The sequence below is a fragment of the Melopsittacus undulatus genome, chromosome 1 (assembly GCF_012275295.1).
Source record: "Melopsittacus undulatus isolate bMelUnd1 chromosome 1, bMelUnd1.mat.Z, whole genome shotgun sequence".
Lineage (NCBI taxonomy): Eukaryota > Metazoa > Chordata > Aves > Psittaciformes > Psittaculidae > Melopsittacus > Melopsittacus undulatus.
In genome coordinates, this window is record NC_047527.1 from 118,336,274 (window position 1) to 118,352,485 (window position 16,212).

Below are 16,212 nucleotides of genomic sequence, written 5' to 3' on the forward strand. Positions count from 1 at the left end.
GATTTCTAAAGGTTTTGGTCTTGCATGCTTGCTCAATATCAAAATAAATAGCAGAGTAATGCAAGTCCAAGCTTTGCAAAATACATCAGAGATTATTAATGCAAAGTGATGGTCATTCACAGTCATCTTAGCTTTTTCTTAGTATGTGTTTGCCCTCATTTTGAAACCGCCCCATTTGACCCAAATAAATTTTAATGATTTTATTAATTTAGCTCTAGAACTAAAACCCAGCATCCAAGTTTATATCAGAAGATATATAACACAGCACAGCGAACTCTATTGCAATTACAACGGTTAAATTCAAGTTCTTACCATCAGCTTTTTTGCAAACAGAGAAGTAACTTTCATTGCATGATGCTGTCTTCCAGGCTCCATCAATGTCTAGATAGACACAGCCTATCTTCTGTTTTGGCTCCCCTTCAGCCCATTTAGTATACTTCATTCTCCAGTTATCAACCCATTCATAACGCTCATTGGTCTGAGAATACAAAACCAGCAGAAATTATTAAAGGTAAGCATTAACCATTCCCTCACTGGTCAAATGTCTGTCTATGCAGCACCCTGTGCTAGAAGGGTTTTTTAAGAAATCAATAACAAATGCAAATGGCTGAAACTTTTCAACTCTTGTCGTGACAAGCAACTACTCATCCAAAAATAGAGCAGTGAAAAAAATACTTTTCAGCAAAAGGAAATGCAGAGGAAGTGACATTGAATTAATTCTGAATGTAACAAAATGTTAATTTTGGGCTAATAAAAAATTCATTTAAAATAATTTGTAGGACCAAAAGCCTGACTACTTCTTGTGCTATCTATTTCCCAAAACATTTCAAGTAATGTATATTATTTTAACTTGCAGTATATTCAAAAGCTTAATCATTTCCCATCAAAGTTGGTGAACTCAGTGGATCATAGTGTTGATTAGATTAGGGGAATCTTTTGGGGTTTAGGAAGTGGTGTGTTATGTTCACTCATTTGTATTTCTGTCATATGGTCAGTCAAATGGACTGAATGCGGGACAAGTGTCTGTGCGAAGGAGAAAGGGTAGTGTATTTTAGCATCCAGAAAGTATCAAAATATCAAAGAATTGGGAAAGGGGAGACAAATAAAAATAAATGAGGTAAACAAATAAATTGTTTGGCTAACTATCCTCAAAAATGTTGAGAGAGTCATAGCAAGAGCACCTTATTCTGTTTCTGAAAATTATTTATTATTTAGAATAAATAATTTCTACTGTACATCTTAAAATATGTGGATTTTATCTCAAATACACTGTATATATAAAGAGCTAATTCAAGATGTCAGCCTAAAATATCTTGTTTGGAAGTGCACAGAGTGTAATATCACAGAAAAAGTGTAAAAATGTGTGTAATATATACAATTTAATCAGAGTAATCAAAGAGATCGGATTCCTACCTGTAAATCTGACACTACCCTAAAATATTTATGACCAAGACATAAACTAATAAGCTAAAGTAATGAGATATAATAAGACTTTTCAGCTCCTGATTTGTCAATAAGAGAAGGAGCATCATGTTCAATTAGTTTGATATTCTTACCACATTACTGTTAAGACCAATCCACATAGGCACCCCATATTTTAACATCTTTAGCCACAGGAATGAATGACTGTAGGGGTCTAAGATGCTGGAAAGGTCAAACTGATCATGTTGGCAGGTTTTCCGTGCATCCTCCCAGTTCATTTTGGTATGGATGAACAAATAACTACTGTTGTCATAACGCATAACACTGGATGGGGATGAACTTGTAGAAGGCAGAAATTCAGCGTCTGTAAAATACAGGATAAAAAAAAAACCTCATATAGTTGTTCAAAAGCGGATTGTGGTTTCACTGGGGTTGCAAATTGAGTTAAACAAAAAGCCTTTTTTCTTGATTCCATGTTCCCTAATCTTTAATCAGCATGGGTTAGATACTCTATTATTTAAACCAGCATCACTAGTAAAAGTCAATTGCAAATCTGTAGAAAGGCAAAGAGCATCTTAAAGCAACCTCTGACAAGGAGGAAAGAAGCATTTTGTATAATCCTCCAGTAGTATTACTGAAATGAATTAGGATTAGATTAGGTCTCAAGTTCTTTAATAAAATATCTTTTCATCAAAAGAAGTGTTTTGCAGAGACTGTGTTGTTTTCCAAGGATTTTGGGTTGTTTTTTTTTTTTTGGTCAGAGAAAAGAAAAACTCCACAACAGATCAGTCCTTAAATCAGACAATTAAATCCAGGTTTTCATTGCTTTTTAATTTCCTTTTTGGAGGTGAATTAGCTCAAGTTTGGTGTGGGTGAGTTACAGTCACTCTCCAGACATTTCATGCTACATTTACAAGCCAGTACTTTCCAGAACATGTTTTGAAAGCCAATGTGTTCAGAGAGTAACAGACAAAATTATAGTACAAATATCATGTCAAGGGTCATAGTAAAGACAAAGATGCAGATGCAAATTCCAGCTCAGGAAGGTAGAAATATGGCCATTACTGGGAAGGGTCAGCTAAGAGTAGTGACTCTAACCAGACCTCTGACACACATGACCTTTGTGTTCCAGCCTGAAAAACAATTTGTGGATGTATCTTTATTGGAAGTAAAATAATGCTGAAATCCATACACCCAAACCATTCCCTGAAAAAAAAGTAAGGTTTGATTGAACTGAGAAGATGAGTACCTGCATTAATTTGGCATATATATCCTCTGTTGTTATCACAACTCTCATCAGCCCACTTCCCTGCTTCCTTAACAGGACTGTTTCTCATGACAACACAATCAGCCTCGAGGCAAAAAGACATAAGATCAGTTACAAATAGCTAGAAGAAGCAAAGAAAAAACTTTTGTACCCCTTCAGACACAAGTATGTTGTAGTTTTATTCTCATACTCTTGGAACATTTCAGAGCATAAGTTTTATGATGTGGATGTTCTGTACCTTTTGCACAGATTACTTAATGTTCCTCTTTTGCACAGCATTAGGGTGGATAAGCAGACCAGAGCAATTCTGGTATTCTTATACCTCCAGGCATACAGCAGGGAAAGAAGGAAAGCCACACATAATCTAAAGATAAGTGATGTCGACTACTGTAGAAAAGACCAGTTAACTTTGCCGCAAGAAAAACCCTGGACCTTCAATGAGCAATCCAACATTTCTGACATGTCAGTCTCTTCAAATTTATTGTTGCAAATTGTAATAGTGCACACAACAAACTTAGAACTGGTTCTGCCCAGAGGCAGCCATTGATTTGTCAGTACCACTCACATTTCATTTTCTCCAACATGGACATGATAGCTAGAATCTACGTTGGCACATACTGAACAAACAATGATGAATGCAAAAAGCTGCATGGGAACAAATAGGTTTGTGCAGTGAAGCATCTGTGTTTATTTTATTCTATTCTATATACTTATGTGGGGGGAGATGCAGAGAGAAACATTTTATTTGTGAGTGAAGTACATTAAGATTTAAATCTTTCAAACTGAACAGTTGCACGGTATTTTGTATTAACTTACATGATAACTTATTTTTTCCTAAGATCAAATAAACTTAAAAATAAATCTCAAATCTATGAAATAAGGACTTTATAAGTTTTCACAGACAACTTCATAGAAATCCTACTACTTTTTCTAAAAAGATAAAAGTATATATTCCTCTCAGAAACAACATTTTAAAGATGCTTTCTCTTTTAAACTCTGAATTCTCCCAGGTTTTCTCCTTCCATAAGAGATAAGCTCAGAGGTGCTACTTTCAAAAACAGGGGAAAGGACATTATATAGGAAAATAAGATTTCTACACCAAAAATAGCATTCAAGAGAAATAGAACTAGTCCTATAATGTGCTGTAGTTCCATACCATAGAACAATGTAACACGTAAGATCAGAGCTCGCAGAACTCTATGACCTAGCAATTAGTTTGTATGACAGAGAAATAGGGGAAGTGATTTTTCTTTTTTTTTTTCCCCGTACAAACTGAATGGCTCTCTTTTCATGTCCCTTCCGCAGCTGTGACTGACAGAATTTCCTTTGGTGTTAAGACACAGAGGGGAATGTTTTAAGTGTACATTGCAAGCTACATACAACTGAGAAACCTCCTAAGTTCAGGCACAGCCATGGTCAGAGGACTAGGAGGATGTGCTCATTCAATGTGCTGTTGGGGCAAATGCAATGAGGCAAGAATCCTACTGTCCTCTTTGCCACAGCCTCTGAGGGAATGCAGGGTGAACACAGAAGCAGTGTAGCTTTTACAGGCACACAGAACTGAAATCTGAAACCAATCTTCCTATGAGCACTCCACAGATCCTGTCACCAACTACTACAGCAATTACGCAAGGGCTCAAAACCATTCACTCTATTTGGATTTATATATGACATGTATGAAAGTAAGAAGTAAAGCAGTAACATGTCTCAAATCCCAGCAAATGTGTAAATGCAATCTAAAATAAAATTTCAGTGAAAAATTTGTGACTTCTATTTACCTGGCCATCATATGAGTATAAATCCATATGTCCTGATGGGAAGCCTTTGGCCCAGTTTGTAAAGTAAACTCCTGTTCCATCTGTCCAGAGGAACCTCATTTCATGATTTATATCATTTAATCCAATCCATGTATCAGTAACAAAATCTTTCATATGGAATGTGAGGAAAGCTAGAGTTAAAAAAAAAAGACAAAGAAAAAGAGAAATACTTTTAGTGAAGGACAACTGAAATGTCTGACCTCACCAAGCTTGGTGATATTAAATATTTTTTTCTGAAATACAGAACACTTCATTGTTGAGAACACAAGCAGGCAAGGTGAAAAGGGGGTATCTTTTGAGTTTATGAACTGGGAAGCAGATGTATAACTGTGGCTTTGGGCAAAATACTTCAGCTAAGTGCCTAATCTGGTACTGGGATTAGTCCCAAAAGCATGATATAAATGCTTTTTATAATGTCTCTGGACGTTTTTGAATTCTAGTCTCACAAAATCATTGACTTAGAAATACACAGCCATGTAGATCACATACATTTTTATAATCCCACCAGAGTGGTTATCCTGCAATGGCATCAGACATCACCACTGAGCACCTACCACTTGTGCCTGTGCACAAACAGCGCTGTTACAGAACTGCAAGTTTCCTCTCTCCCTGTAATACCTGTCAATAGCCTGCACTGTCTTAGCAAGGAGCAGAAAGCACAAGCAGATTGCTTAAAATGAGTCTCAACAGAACTGTTCAGCACAAGCAAATCAATTACCAGAGCTTTTCATGGTTCAGGAAGGTGCTTACATTCCTTAGCTAGCATGGCTATCCCACAGATAGAGCAGGCTAGGTCGGCTGGCATTCATCAACCAACTAACCAACAATACATCAAACACTATGATGAACTGAACAAACCATGGCTTTTGCTAACTGCTACAATCATTGTTATGAGCTTACTTTTCCCTACAGAAAGATTAATTTCTGGATACTTCATCAATCATTCACCTTCTTTAGTCTTTTATAATTAATGCAACTTACACTTCAGGAAACCTGTGGATTTCTTTGCCAAATTTTAGCATTGCTGTTCCACCAGAGACTGTAACAGGAACTCAAACCTTTATACCTACATTGCCAGCAGTAACCACAGTTTTGTGCTAATAGTTTTATTACTCATTTCTCTTTTAGCTGGAATTCAAGCCCTGTGCATGAACCAACCACCTGAAATCTGTACTGCAGAAATTATGCTGGATGAGAATTCAACTATGTTTCAAAAGTAAAAGTTTGGTTCTTCATTTCTTCACATGTGGAAAACATCAGTTCATGTCAGCAGTCTAAATTTAAACTACTTAATTGCTCAGACTACGACACAGATTTATTTTACAATGGCTGATTTTTCAGTATGCTCTTTTGAGTTCACAAACAGTATGTGTTATGCAACATCAGTTTCTCAACACTGTAGTATATAACAATATTTCTAAAATAAGGGTGGTATCAACATCCATCAAAATCTTCCCCAGTTTTTAATTTGAATTTGTGCCATGTTTATTCATGTATGAGGTAATTCCCCTCTACTCATCCCACATAGCCATGAATGCCACTCTTAGGTTCACTAAAATAAGTGCATCTAATGAAAAGAATGGTACATCTAAGTGGTGAGCTGTGGGTAGATGTGTGCGCAGTCAAACCTCTGCCCTAAGCTGCCCAAAGACAGCCAGCTCTGATCCTAGTGTTTTGCTTAACAGAAAAGCTATGCAGCAAGTTAATGCCACCTAGCGAAACTGCATCATTTGGAATGAAACCTGCTGGGTCTGGCTAGCATCATATGTAAGCAGAAAAAGCACTACTTTGGTTGCCAGGACAATATACATGTATATCTAAGATAACATTAAAATTTGATAGATTCAGGTGAAAACTTCATTGTAAATTTCTAAAAATTTGACATTTTGGAAGGAAAACCATATGCACAATCATTATTCAAACCCTGTCCATATTCACAGAAATACAACGTCCATCCTGTAAAAATGAAATATCCCATCTAGTTGCTACAAAATTACATACAGTACCTTGCACTTGTTCATTAGGGATAGTGGCCAGGTTTCCTCCTAAATTCATGCAAGCTGTTCGTGCAGCATGCCAAGTGATACGTTCATCTTCCGTAGATCCAAATATTTTATAACACTAAAACATGAACAAATTATCTATGTATTAGCTTTCCTCCAATATCCTTCACGGACTGAAAACTACTGCTCTCAGCAAAGCAGGATGGAGAAAAGGCAGTAAAATATTACATTTATCTGAAAAAAACACATTCAGCTTAAAATGAGATTTTTGTACTGGTCCTTCTTTTTTATAAAATTAAATGTCTCAAGAAAGCATTTTGCTTAACAAGACACATACCACATTTGATCTGAAATCCATAGAAAATAACCAAACCGTACCTTTTATAGACAGCCAGCTAACAGTAGCAAGTTATGCATGACTGATAGTCTGCCTGTTTATTTGACTCTACAAAGCACATCATATTAGCAAAGTTAATGAAGACAAAATACATTCAGTATGGAGAAAGAATTATGATTGGTTAAAAAACATGAAGATCAAAGCATCAGTACTTCAGGAACTCTGTCTAAACTCTTTAAAAAATGCATATCAAACCTTTTGAAGAGATAACTAGATTATGATTTGTCTGCTGCAACTGAATATGCTCAATTAAAAGCATCAGAAAAGCACCTTTCCTGCAAAACAGTGAATGGGCAAGCAAACCAACTCCCCACAGAAAAAATCATATTTTATTCTAATAAGAAAAAATATTATTAAATAGTTGCCTTGTTTTGCGTTTAATGCTTTGCCGAGCACCCAACATGCACTGTATTTGGTATACTACCTTGTTACGAAAAGAAAGCCAAGCTGGATGACATCCTCTTGGAGTTGAAAACGTTGTTGGAGTAACAGTTGAATTAATGGAGCTGTTGTGCCTTTCACATATGTAGGTATTTGGATAACCACAGTTTATATCATTCCAAAATCCTGAATGTAACATAAATGGGGAACTGTATGACATCCCACCCAGAACTGGTTAAACAGGAATCAGTTCCACTCATTCTTACACAAAGTGCCAAATCCTCAGTCGCTCACTTTATTATTATTCTATTTCAGTTAAATATGTCACTTTATACACACCGTAATTGCAAAATGTTAAAAGCACCATAACCAGGTACTAGAAATACAACTGTTGCAGTGGAACATTAGGCCAATTTTAAGACAAAAATATAAAGCAGTTGTATAGGAACACAACCACAAACATCCATCAGAGCTTCCCCATGCTAGGCTTAAGATAAACACAGGAGCATAAAAATATTAGGTCCTGAAAATAATACTGTGGTCTACTGTAACATTCTACAAAAGAGCAAAAAGAAGGGGGAAAGACATGCCTCTCATAAGAAAGAAATTGTTCTGACACACACGAATAATGTAATTCAGGAACAAACATACAAAACTCACCTAAATTCTTATACATAACTACACAGTTTTCATCATTATTTGCAAAGTTAGGTTCATGTGGTGCCCATGCCAAATAATTCACTGGAGTGCCATCCATCCAGCTTAAGAAAAACAATCCAACAAAACACTCTTTAACACACAAATAGAATCGCTTCCGTGCTACACAAAGTAATTTTGCAATACGTTTAATATAGCAGTTCATAGTTGAAGGTGTACAAGTTTTTTTGATCAGTTTGCCGCTTTCTTAATTGCACTAAACTTACTCTCTGCACAAAGACATAGGAGTGTGTATGTTGAAGTTGTGTTTACTCTGCATTTAAGCAGTATGCTGACGCTTTTGCAACTGATAGGACAGTACTCAAAATAACCAATGTGAAAGCCAAACATCATTTCAGGATGAGAGATACCAAATGTTCAGCATTTCCCCCAGTCATACATTCCTTGTGTCTATTGCAGAGATAAGCAATTTTATTCATAACACTGGTAAAATGCATCATCTTTTTCCATCTTTTTCCTCTTTCCATCATGCAGAGGAAAATGGCATGCCAAAGCACCTACAAGGAAATTCCTGTGACAGTGTACCTTTCCATACAAACCTTGAAAAGGTTGCACATCCACATAGATTAAAGCAAAAGAATAAAATCATAACCAGCTAACCAAATACTTATTAGGAGACATATTCCTATTGGGCTGCAAGTGGCAGAGGAGCCCAGGCTCATCCTCCAAGCACATACAGAAGGTACTTCACTTAAAAGCATATTCATCTTAGGGTCCTTACAAAACCAGTGGACTAGCAGAGACACCTCATTTTCAGAAGGTGATATGGCTCACCTAACATCCTAATTATACTCTGGAGGTTCCTCATTACCACCGCGGACTGTAAGGAGAACCAACAACTACTAGGCATCTATCCAGACACTTCGAGACCCAGACTGAACTCAATCCAGGCCTAAATTAACATCACATATAAAAATCAAAACGGTGCTGGATACTGACATCCAAAACGGCTTGAAGAAAACCAGTGCACCTGAAGTTATAATGGCAACAGCTATCTTTATTCTACAAAAAGGAAGTAAGTTGCATTTTTTTCCTTTATTACAGTCTCTTTGCAACAGTTAAGGATGGGGCATAAGAATACTTTTACCTACAACTGTAGTTCGGGCATCTCTTTAATACAAATCATAGAATAAAGAAAGTTAGAATTCATGAATAAATATTCAAAATACATGATATGCAGTGTAATTTTTCAAGGACTTCATTATTTTTGCTCCACTCAGTAGATTTCTTTATTTTAAAGCACAATGCAAGCTTAACAGTTCTAGCTGACCTACCTTGTCCGCTGGTCAACACTGAGTTGCAAACCAATGAAATATGCATCCTCTTTCCCATTTTTCAAGATCTAGAATGTAAAGATTAAAATTGTATAAATGTCCTCTTTTTATCATAGAAATAGAATCACAGAATCATAGAATGGTTTGGGTTGTAAAGGACCTTAAGGTCATCTAGTTCCAACCCCCCTGCCATGGACAGACAGGGACCCTCCCACTAGATCACATCACCCATGACTCTGTCCAACCTGGCCTTGAATACTGCCAGGGATAGAGTATTTACCACTTATTTGAGCAACCTGTTCCAGTGCCTCAACACCCTCACAGTAAAAAACTTCCTTATACCTAACCTGAACTTCCCCTGTTTAAACCCATTACCCCTTGTCCTATCACTACAGTCCCTAATGAAGAGTCCTTCTCTGGCAACAATGTAGACCCCCAACAGATGTGGCAGGCTGCTATGAGGTCTCCACGCAGCCTTCTCTTCTCCAGGCTAACAGCCCCAGTTTTCTTAGCCTGTCATTGTATGGGAGGTGCTTAAGCCCCCTTATCATCCTCATGGCCCTCCTCTGAACTTGATCCAACAGTTCCATGTCCTTCTTATGCTCAGGACACCAAAACTGTACACAGTACTCCAAGTGAGGTCTCATATTATGATAATTATTAAATAGAATGTTAATATTAAATATTATGTTAACAAATATTAACTATTATGTCAATAATGTGCAATATATGTCTAACAGACAGAAGATATGAACCGCTACATTCTCTAACTACATTTAAGGTAAAGCAGCTCACAGCTGACAGTCCACAGTCAAACTTCACTGCTGGCCAAAAGGTGTGGTCACTATACCAACACTTCTCAGTCTTACTTGAATGTCACTGAAATCAGCGCCTCTGGCACAGTCTCTGCAGTGGATATCATTGACAAGTTTCTTACAAGTGACAAACATTGCTACAATTTGGAGATAACTGATACAGGCTCTTGTGTCATCTCACTGCCATTCTCCAGCCAGCTCAGGAAAAGTTCTGTGTAGTTCAAATGCACCTTGAAAGCACATACCCGATAAAAAGAAGTTGGCTTCTAAACAATATAAACAGGCAACCAACCCCAGCCACCTAGGAAATATCATTTTAAAGCTTTTACAGCATAATCCATGCCTCAGGTTTTCCTGCATAATTATATTCTCCTCAACAGAAGAAGGAGGCAAAGGAGCACACATAAGAACCAAAAAGAGGCTGCTAGGTAAACTACATCCCAAATACACTGATAAGATCAAAAGCCAATGTTCTGAGTATTACATATAAGCCACTACATGTTTTAATCCACTACTGAAGGTATCTTGAGTTCATCTGTTGATAAACTTTATTTTCAGTTAACTCATCCCACCTACAGTATCATGCTCACAATCACAATACCTCTTGCTAAAATGAACCCACAGATCAATTGAAAGGAAGTATTAAGATTTACCTTAGCACACTACAAATTGCAGATATAAAGTGGTGTAATTGCCATACTGAATAGGAAAAGCAGATAGTGATGTTTAACGCTTACTGTGTTTATTTCTATATAAAATACCAAACCAAACTTGTCCTCATCTCAGCTATGAAACAATCTGAAAAAAGACTTGAGTTTGCTCTTCATTTTAATCTGGCTTAATGCTACTGCAATTTCACTATCATACATTTTGTAGGGAAAACAGCAGGGTGAAAAGGATTTGTGCCCATGCTCACTTCTTTTGGATGATTTATTCCATAGTATTAATGATTTTTCTTACATATCGCCAGAGGAACTTTCTTTCACTTTCACTCTCAATGACAGCAAGGTCTCCGAAATTCCTTTTGCAGAAGTCCCGACCTTTTTCCATAGGAACACTCTCCGTGCTGAAATAATACTGTTTGTCTTCATGTATAATCCATCCATCCTCTGTAGTCTCATATTCTGTAAAATATATTGTAATCCAAATATGTTGTTCCTGAGATACTAACACTCCTAGCAAAATTACAAAAACTGCTTTTAAACATACACACACATAGATAGTAATAGCAGTAACACTTACTGGGTGCAGGAGATTCTGTTGGTTCAGGCTTTACACTTGCTCCTGGAAGAACAAGATATTTATTACAATTGTAAACTTTCTGCTGTAAGAGAAAATATTTACTGTGATTGATAGGCCTGTTTTTCCATTGACATTGAATGTTATGGTTAGCAATGGATTCAACATCAAAAAGTAGAAACTAACTAGCCTAAATGTCCTATGTGTGGTACACTATTCGATTTTAAATATATGTTTTTGTTCCCTGTATAATTATGTTCCCTGTTCCTTATGTGTAATGTATTATAAAATACCTTGAAATTTACCTGAATTAAATAATTAATTTTTGTATTCACTGGATGCAGAAAAACTTATACCCAAAGAACTAACTCTATTAAGACAGTCCTGTATCTCCCTCTCCTTCCTTTCCCCAGGTCATTTCTACATGAATTCTGGCTTAAACTACATGGAGCAGGAATGCAGGCTTCTTCCATAATGCCATACCTACCACAGAGTGAAGTTCTTTTTATCTTTCTTTGGCTGAGAAGAACTTCTATCTGGATCTTAAATATTTTTATAGGTAAAATCTCATTGGAAAAGATCCCAAAAAATTAACTGGCCATTTCTGAAAAGAAGACTTCAGGCTAAAAGATTCCCCTGTTTGTTTTCACTACGGCACCATGAAGATGGCATCCTGGATGGCATCATTAGCATCTCAGGAAAATAATTTCTAATACAGGAGATCTCTCTTTGTAGGTTTAGCACTTTATTTTGTGCTAAAATATTATCTCACAGCTACTGGCATTTAATGAGGTATTCTCTGCCTAGGAAATTCTCATACCAGTGTAAAGCAGACATGATACTTCATTGTCAATTATCTAATGTACCATCTTTATTTTGCTCCCTTCTCAGTGTAAGAATGTGGCAAAATGCTTAAATGAGCACTTTATAAATCATTCAAACTTAGGTAGATGTACTGCTCGTGGAACCCAAGATTTCCCTAAATTATAAATTTTATGTTGATGCCTTCAGAAAAGCATCCAAACTCAGATCTCCAGAGAATTTAGCAAGAAAACAACATGCGAATATAAACGTGATCAAAACTAAGTATCTCAAAACCAGGCTCCATCTTGCAACTACAGATACAATTAGCTGATAACAGCTGACAGCACCTGAACCAAGTGAAGGAGGGAGTTTCCACACCAAAAAAAAAAAATCAGGTATGTGAACTGATTTGCAAACTATTTTCTAATAATTTGAAACTCAGTGCAGAAAGTTAAAAAAAAATCCATAATAGAATCATAGAATCATAGAATAGTTTGGGTTGGAAAGGACCTTAAGATCATCTAGTTCCAACCTCCTGCCATGGGCAGGGAGACCTCACACTAAACTGTATCACCCAAGGCTTCATCCAACCTGGCCTTGAAAATGAATCGTCAAAAGTGAATGTGAATGTTCAAAGTAGTATTTTCTGTCTTTGAAATGTAACATTTCCTATTCTGAAATCATAGAGAAGGATCAGTGAGAAGTCCCAGCAGGGCACCAAAGGCTGTGTATCTTTAAATGCACTGAAGACAGAGAAATCCTTATTCCACTTTCATATTTCACATTCCACAGGAAAACATTCTGATAACCAGGTTTTCAGATTTTTTATTTCTTAAACTCAAGGAAAAAATCAGCTGAGAATCTTTTCTTATCATACTAACACACATATCCATACCTTTTCTTATCTGGCAAATCCATCCATATAGATAATCACAGTGCCTGTCATTCCATAGCATGCTGGAATCACCACTGATCTCTGCACAAAGTTCAATTCCTTGATAATTATTGGGTTCTCCGAAGCCCCAGTTTTCATACCTCACCTATGACAGAAAAGGTTTTGTGAAGATTCCGTTATACAGAAAGAAAATAATGGACAGAGAGAGGATACAGCATCAAACCACAGACCTTCAGGTTGTTCCGACTGTCAGTTTAAAAACTTAGATAAGAGGAAACCAGAATCTCCCCATGCAAATGCTGGCATTTCAAACTTTTTCACAGATTACATCTGGACTGCAGTTTAACAATGATGGGGCATGCTACATGTTGATATTAAATTAAATAAATATTCTATGAGTCCAAGTAGAACATTATTAAGACACAACATAAAAGTTTGCATTTTTCTCAGAAAATATATTACTGCTATTGTAATTTTTCTGTATAAATTTCAATTTCAGTTTTCTGTACAATAAACTTCCATCAATATATTTTGATCAGCCTTTCATGAAATACACCCACATCTCCAAAACCTCCTTTGCTTCTACAGTTTTGTGTCTTATCCTAAAGTATACTCAAATCACACTGACATAAAACAACTGCCTTCAGCTCTGTGGAAGGTAGGCCATTTCAGATAAAGATCTAATTAGCAAAGAAGAGAAATACTATAGATAGACCACTTCAGTCGAAAAAAATCCTCGTATTTACAAGAACATCCTTTTGGTCTACATGGATTTATTTTTTTTGTCAATTCAATGCACATTTTCTTATAAAAAAAATAGTATGCTTTAGCAAGAAAAAAAAATCAAGCCAAGAAATTGTTGTTCATAAACTTTCCTAAAGAGAGCGTGATGCAGCGGAGGATTATGATTAAGCATAAAATTACACAGGAACACATATACCACACACATTTGAGAAGCAAAGGGAATGCAAAATAACAGCTATGGAAAATTAAATCACTCACTGGAGATCCATCACTCCAAACAAAGCCATCATCAGGATTCAAGTAATATAAACCCATCCAGAAATGCTGGTGGTAATAGCCATTGTTCCTAAAAATAACCGCCAAAAAGTAATTATAAATGTCCCATTTGTTAGAAGTTTAAACATAAACCCCGAATTAATAAAGGCATTGTAATATTTTTAATAATCTATCATTCACAACAGTAACTGTAATAATCCCTAAACCTGTTAGAAACAGTAAGAACCACGGTAGAAATTAATTTAAATGTAACCACTTCTGGCTGTTATCAGTATATGTTAATTCAAACAGATTGAAATACTGACTAAGAAAATGTCCCGATCTAATCCAACTCCTGAAAATAATGTGGCCTAACACTGTCGTATAATGATTCACTAGCTACTGTGGCTCCACTTATCAACTCTCCATTTTCTCTGTAAAGGCTCTTACAGTTTCCAAACACAGTTACTTGCTGCAGTTGAATCACATTAAAAAAATTGCACCTTAAACTAATTCTTGTCTGCAAGCAGACACATTTTACTGATTTATCTGAAAACATTGAGTCACTTTGTGATAATGCAACATCTGACACTTCTTCCTTACTGTAAGTATGGAGCCTATATGGGATTCTAGTATGGCTGTAGCATTTTGCAAGGCTGCCATATTTCAGCCTTGCTTCCTAGTTAGACAGGGATGTAGAGGTTCATTGAGACCAGTCTATTCAGATCATATTCCAAGTGTTACCTTTTTAAAAGTGTTTGATCTCATTCAGAAATCTCACACTTGCTTTTCACAGCTTAGGGACTTACTAACCTTATTTAAATTCCCTGTGTAGGAAAAAGTGAATCTTAAGTTGCTCTTTTTGGTTTCTGGTGAGTTCATAAAAGTGACAATCAATGTCTTGACCAGAATTGTATCACACCTGTCTGTACACTTGCTATGTGAAAACTGGTATCTGTGGTAATTTTATAGTATTCCCAAATCCACAGTTAGTGATTTTACATCAGATGATAAATGTTGCCTCAACTAGATATCTTGGCAGTCTCATTTTAGCATTAGCTTCTGGGATGATTGTTGCTAGTCATACAACTCCTGCTATTTCATCAGCTCTGTTTTTTTGCTGTGCTTATACAGATGCAGATAATGTATCCAGACTGGTTTATCCTGAAGAAAACACACCTAAAGCTAAATATTTCAGGAAGATCAAAAGGCTAATTAAAGTGAATGGACTGCAGGTACTTACGCAATAGAACGCCATATCACATACTGTTCTTCTTTACCATTAATGGAGGCCAGATCTCCTCCTACAGCTCGACAAAACTCTTGAGATTCAAGCCATGTTTTCTTTTGCTCTGGTCTTGAAAAAGACTAAAGAGAGCATTTTGGAATCAGACAAAATAAACCATACAGATCACAAGATCAAGAAACATCAGCTACCCAGAAGCAATTCGTTTAGTTAACTTGTTCTGTGGGGATTAGAGAAATTGAATATAGGGTTCATAAGCATTCACCTCTGTGAAACACTCATTTAGTATGACTATCTTTAAGCCAAGTTAGCAAACCGACACAAGTTAGCATTGCTGACACAAGTATCTGCTGCAAGACAACAGCTAAGAGAAATGCACTTTGACTCTTTAACAGAATGGGAAATTCAATCTTAAAAAAGTGGGAAATTCAGTCTTCAAAGGATGGGAAATTAATACCAGAAGATCAAACCTGAAGATCAGATTTTAACTTAATAAACAAAACCATGCGAATTTCATTAGAAAGGAAAAAGACTTTTACATATAATCCGTAAATAAACTTAGGAAGCAATCAGATATATGTATACCAATTTTTATTGAATGTATGTGCAGCAAATAGAAGCTACCTTAGTGCAGAAATAAGCAATATACTTACTTTGAAACAGAAGCTAATACGATTGTTTGAGTCCCAACCTTCTGGACACCTGGGAACAGGAGTTGTTGTAGGAACAGGTGGAAGTGTCACTCCCTCTGCCCACACTTTGCACAGGAACTTTGCCTTTTCTTCACATTTTATTACATCCCATAATCCACCTGCAATCCCAGTCCTCATGGCAACACAACCTGGCTTTCTGCCTGGTTGTAAACAGGAATGCACAAAAGCAACATATTTTAGGGAGACATAAGAATTTAGAAAACTTCATTTTCTATCCTGACAG

General features: G+C 36.4%; 1 protein-coding gene across 1 annotated transcript in view; it reads right to left on the reverse strand.

The window, feature by feature from the left end:
• The window catches only part of LOC101874605 (mannose receptor C-type 1), a 56,008-nt gene that overhangs the window by 9,106 nt on the left and 30,690 nt on the right, over positions 1-16,212 (reverse strand). The window contains exons 12-25 of the mRNA XM_005152958.4: positions 15,930-16,129; positions 15,274-15,398; positions 14,034-14,121; positions 13,032-13,176; positions 11,336-11,377; positions 11,054-11,217; positions 9,279-9,346; positions 7,948-8,048; positions 7,331-7,473; positions 6,513-6,627; positions 4,468-4,637; positions 2,672-2,774; positions 1,557-1,786; positions 313-478 (exon numbers count right to left, since the gene is read on the reverse strand). Coding sequence (XP_005153015.1) covers positions 313-478; positions 1,557-1,786; positions 2,672-2,774; positions 4,468-4,637; positions 6,513-6,627; positions 7,331-7,473; positions 7,948-8,048; positions 9,279-9,346; positions 11,054-11,217; positions 11,336-11,377; positions 13,032-13,176; positions 14,034-14,121; positions 15,274-15,398; positions 15,930-16,129 — 1,860 coding nt within the window. The remainder of the gene's footprint in view (positions 1-312; positions 479-1,556; positions 1,787-2,671; positions 2,775-4,467; positions 4,638-6,512; positions 6,628-7,330; positions 7,474-7,947; positions 8,049-9,278; positions 9,347-11,053; positions 11,218-11,335; positions 11,378-13,031; positions 13,177-14,033; positions 14,122-15,273; positions 15,399-15,929; positions 16,130-16,212) is intronic.